We start from the raw sequence: 4448 nt of genomic DNA on the forward strand, positions 1-4448 counted from the left end.
AGCAAAGTGGGGTGGCTTCCTGGTGGAGGTGGCATTTACACTGGGCCGTGAGGGTCAGGCTGTCCTTTTACATGTGGAGTTGTGTGCTGGGTGGGGGTGCTTTGTGGGAAGAACCAAGAAGAGCACAGAACTGGGCAGTGCTGGGCAATATTGAGGCTCACACTTGGCTGGTCTGTGTGGCTGCCAAGAGGGAGAATGTGGGGTGAAGTCCAGGGGGTTAGTTAGGGCCAGCAGGGCCAGCTTGTAAGCGCCTCAAATGCCGCACTGAAGATGTTGCACTTTGTCCGGAGAGCAGTGGGGAGCAATTTTGGGGTTTCAGTCAGGGGAGCTATGCGATCACAGGTGCTTTTCGAAAAGATCCCTCTGGAAGCCCGTTGGAGGATAAATTGGAAGGAATAAGACTGGACTCGTGAGGCTAGCCAGGGGGCTGGTGTAAAGATGCAGGGATGATGCTGAGAGCTGGCCGGGAGCGATGCCGGGGGAAGGAGCGAGGGGAGATGACGAGCTGTTCTGCAGCAGGTCAGTGGGACTTGGTGCGGCCTTTCTGGGAGGAAGATTCCAGAAACACAGCCCTGCTCCTCACACTGTCCTCAGAGGCCTCGCCTACTACCCTCACTTGTTCCGTCTCCTGTCCCACAGCTTCCTGGCTGCCTCTTTCACCTCCTTGTTCCGTAGGCTGTAGATGACAGGGTTCAGCATGGGTACCACCACGGCGTAGAGGACTGTGAAGACCTCGTCGGAGACAGGGGCCTCCTTGCTTGTGGGTTTCATATACATGAAGATGACAGTGCCGTAGAAAAGCAGCACCACCGCCAGGTGCGCTGAGCAGGTGGAGAAGGCTTTGCGGCGCCCAGCAGCTGAGGGCACCCTCAGGATGGTGGCCAGGATGAGTGTGTAGGACAGGCAGATGAATGCCAGGGGCACGGGCAGCAGCAGGATGGCGCCCATCAGCAGGAGAGCCTCGCTGACGGACGTGTCACCACACGCCAGCTTCAGTACTGCCAGGATCTCGCAGGTGAAGTGACTGACCACATGGCGGCCACAGAACGGCAGCCTCATGGCGATGACTGTCTCCGTCACCGATTTGAAGAGACAGAGGAGCCAGGCGGCTCCTGCCAGCCAGAAGCAGAGCCGGTGGCTCATGAGCACTGGGTACCTGAGGGGCTGGCAAATGGCCAGGTAGCGATCGTAGGCCATGATGGCGAGCAGCAGACACTCTGTGGAGCCCGTGGACAGGCTCAGACACATCTGGATTGAACAGCCAATAAAGGAGATGGTCTTCCGGGCTGACAGGAGGTGGACCAGCATCAGGGGCACGAAGGTAGACGTGTAGCAGATGTCCAGGATGGAGAGGTTGCCCAGGAAGAAGTACATGGGCGTGTGCAGGTGCACGTCCAGCACACTCACCGTCACGATGGCCGTGTTTCCCAGCAGGGTCACCAGGTACATGGCTGAGCACAAAGGGAACAGAAAGCGCTCCAGGGCTGGGTAACCAGAAAATCCTTTCAGAAAGAACTCAGGTACCTCTGTCCTGTTGACCGGCTCCATACTGCAGGACTCTAGAGGGACACACAGCTGCAAATGAGGGAAAGAGAGTGCAGGATGGTGGGGAGCCCACAGAGCCTCTTTGTGGGATGAGGCATATTGCTAGGTCTTTGGGCTGTCCCTGTACCTCTAGGCTGCAATTTATCCATGTGAAAATGATTTGGATCACCATTTCCCTAAGAGCGTGAATGGAAATGTTAGTAGGCAGTCTGAAAAATCAAATTGAGACAACACGGGATGAATCAGAAGCAAGTACAGCTCTTTACTGCAGGGCTTTTCAGAGCCTTTAATGTGCTGTTGTGATCTGTGACTTTCCAAATGCAGTGTAGAACATGTGATTTCCACATTTATTTGGCCATAGATCCTCCCTTTACAGAGTGCCCGTTAACCTACTGTAGATAAATATTCTACCAACACAGTTTGGGAAATAATGGGCTGGACAGAGCTTCTCAAATTTGCGAGAATCACCTGGACAGTTTGTTAAAACACAGGTTGCTGGGCTCCATCCCCAGAGTTTCTGACTCAATAGGTCTGGGTAATGCTGCTGCTGCTGACCAAGGTATCACACTTTGAGAACCACTGGGCTAGCTGGTCTCTAGCTAGAGGGTCCTGGCTTTAAGGAATCTTCTGAGCCGTTGCTTCTCACTGTTCCCACTATGGGAATGCTCTTCTTTATCCCTCAGCCTGTAGAAATCTGACTTTTCACGTCAGTTCTGGTCCCCATGCATTAAGCACACATTGTGCCTCTCATTGGAGGGACTGCTGGCCTCTGGGTCTATCAGTGGGCTCGTCCACCTGTCCCCCACAGGGCCTGCTTCTTCCGCTACTATGTGGGACTTGACCTTCAGGATGTGCTTTCATCGTGGCCTTTTGAGCTAAAATTTGATGGACCTCTTGGCTCAGCCCCAAATCTGCTGTTTTCTCTGGACCTGAGCCAGGCTGCTTTGACTTCAGGAACTCCTAGGGCATCAGCATGGAAAGCACCCTCAGAGGTCGCCTGCTTGGATCTCCCATTGTGCAGGTGGGGAAACTGAGGTCACACAGTGGGTCCCTGGCTAGGTGAGTCTAGAATGCAGTCCTCCCAACACTGTGACCTGTACACCATCCCCAGAGCATATGTTTGCTTCTGTCAAGCCCCAAATGTTGGTGGTTCTCTTATTGCACTAGATGGATGTCTTTCTCTACAGATTTTCACCAGCTAAGGAGCATGACTCAACCTTTCTTTGGTGTTTCAGGTACTTGGCACAATGTCAATAAACTTGTGGGACCCACTGCGCAAGCACCAATTCCCTTTAATGACTCCCTTGCACGAGACAATTTCTTTTAGTCCTCTCACATTTATTTGTTCTAGAATCAAGAATTGATTGAGTTCCTACCACATGCCAGGTATCATGCGAGGCATTAGGGAAACAAATGAAGACACATGTGCTCCCAGGCCACTGAATTCAAACCATTCCCAGGCAGAAATCCTCTCTAATGCCCAGCCTCATCCTGCTTCTGTTTGCATGACTCTAGTGACAGGAAGCGCGTTACTCCCACTGACATAATTTTACGCAGGGTCTGGAGCTCTGGGCCCTACCTCAGGGGGTAAAGGGCCACTTCTGCAGTAAGGAGAGCTGTGACCGAGCCCTGGGAGCTCAGACAGAAGGTCTTGCCTCAGCTTGATTGTGTCTAGAAACATTGTGGGGTCGGGAGTATGAGCTATGAGCTGCCTTCAGATTTTGGCTGGGCAAATCTGAGGCTGGGTTCCTGGAGAGGCAGCCCCATTCAGTAGAGTGTCACTAACAGCAGGCACTGCACCAGGGCTGGGGTGAGGTACGGAGTTGGTGGTATGCTTTCCTGCCGCCCCTGTGACCAGGTCAGGCCACAGCCGCCTCTGCATGGTTCCACACACTAAAATTTATCTCCTAAAGTCACTAGCAAACATCTGCAGCCACTGATTACCTGTTAGAAAACACATACACCCACATAGGGTCAGCACAGATGCACCCACCTGTGTGTGTGTGTGCACAAACACCTATTTGACACCCAGGTACACGCATATGTGCCTATGAGTATGCATGTCACACATAGGCTCATGTGTGCATGGATGGTCATTCACACGAGTATGTACACGTGGAGTGGGCACTCTCACTCTTGCTCTCACACACACATGCACACACACATGCACACACACTCCCTCCCAGAACCAGTAGTGCAGACCGTTGGACCTGTGACCAGGGTGTCAGAGGCTTGGCAGGACTACTTCTCCTTGGGAGGAGGTTCGTAGAGACCAGCAGGGGCCCTAGAAGTGGCACTAAAGAAGGAGCAGCCCTGAGAGTGGGGAGCAATCTCTGCCCGGGATGAACGAGGAGGACAAAGCAACCTCAGAACAGGGCCCAGGTCCCCGAACCAGCGCAGGGTCTGGTCTGCTTCCCAGCCTGAGCGCTGAGGATCTGAGCCTCGCTGCTCTACCTCTCCTCCTTCAGCTGGGCGATGGGGCCTGCGGGAAGAAGGGCCAGAAGGGATGTGGCCGTGGAGCTCCGGTTACCAAAGCAGGGCCAGGAAGCTTTGTCTGCAGAGCCCACAGTGTCCATTCTGCTTTCAGTTCTCTCCTGGCCCAGTACCACCTAAAATCCACTTCAAATACCACCTTCCCCGGGGGGACGGAGGGAGCCTTCCTTTATCCTCTCCTGGCACCTTGAGCCCTCTCTCTGTGCCCCACACCCTGTGTTTTTACCTCTACTATGGTGCTCACCTCTCTCTCGCTTCCTGTAAGTTGCCTACCCCTGCCAGCCCACAGGGGTACCACGTCCCTCTTCTCCTCATCCAGGTTCTGAAGGCCAAGTTGAAGCTTCTGGCCTGGTCACAGCCAACTTCTTTCTGTCTTGTTGTGACTTCCTGGGGCTAAGACAAATGGGGCA

At 53.8% G+C, this 4448-nt stretch overlaps 1 protein-coding gene across 1 annotated transcript; it reads right to left on the reverse strand.

Moving 5' to 3' along the window:
- Nucleotides 1-612: 612 nt before the first annotated feature.
- On the reverse strand, nucleotides 613-3909 carry LOC308505384 (olfactory receptor 13J1-like; the record flags this gene model as incomplete). Its single annotated transcript, XM_081067493.1, has 1 exon — nucleotides 613-3909. Exon 1 carries the CDS (start codon nucleotides 1546-1548, stop codon nucleotides 613-615), a length of 936 nt encoding a protein of 311 aa, XP_080923619.1. The 5' UTR covers nucleotides 1549-3909.
- Between the last annotated feature and the right edge of the window lie 539 nt (nucleotides 3910-4448).

Source organism: Rhinolophus hipposideros (genome assembly GCF_964194185.1).
Source record: "Rhinolophus hipposideros genome assembly, chromosome: 11".
NCBI lineage: Eukaryota > Metazoa > Chordata > Mammalia > Chiroptera > Rhinolophidae > Rhinolophus > Rhinolophus hipposideros.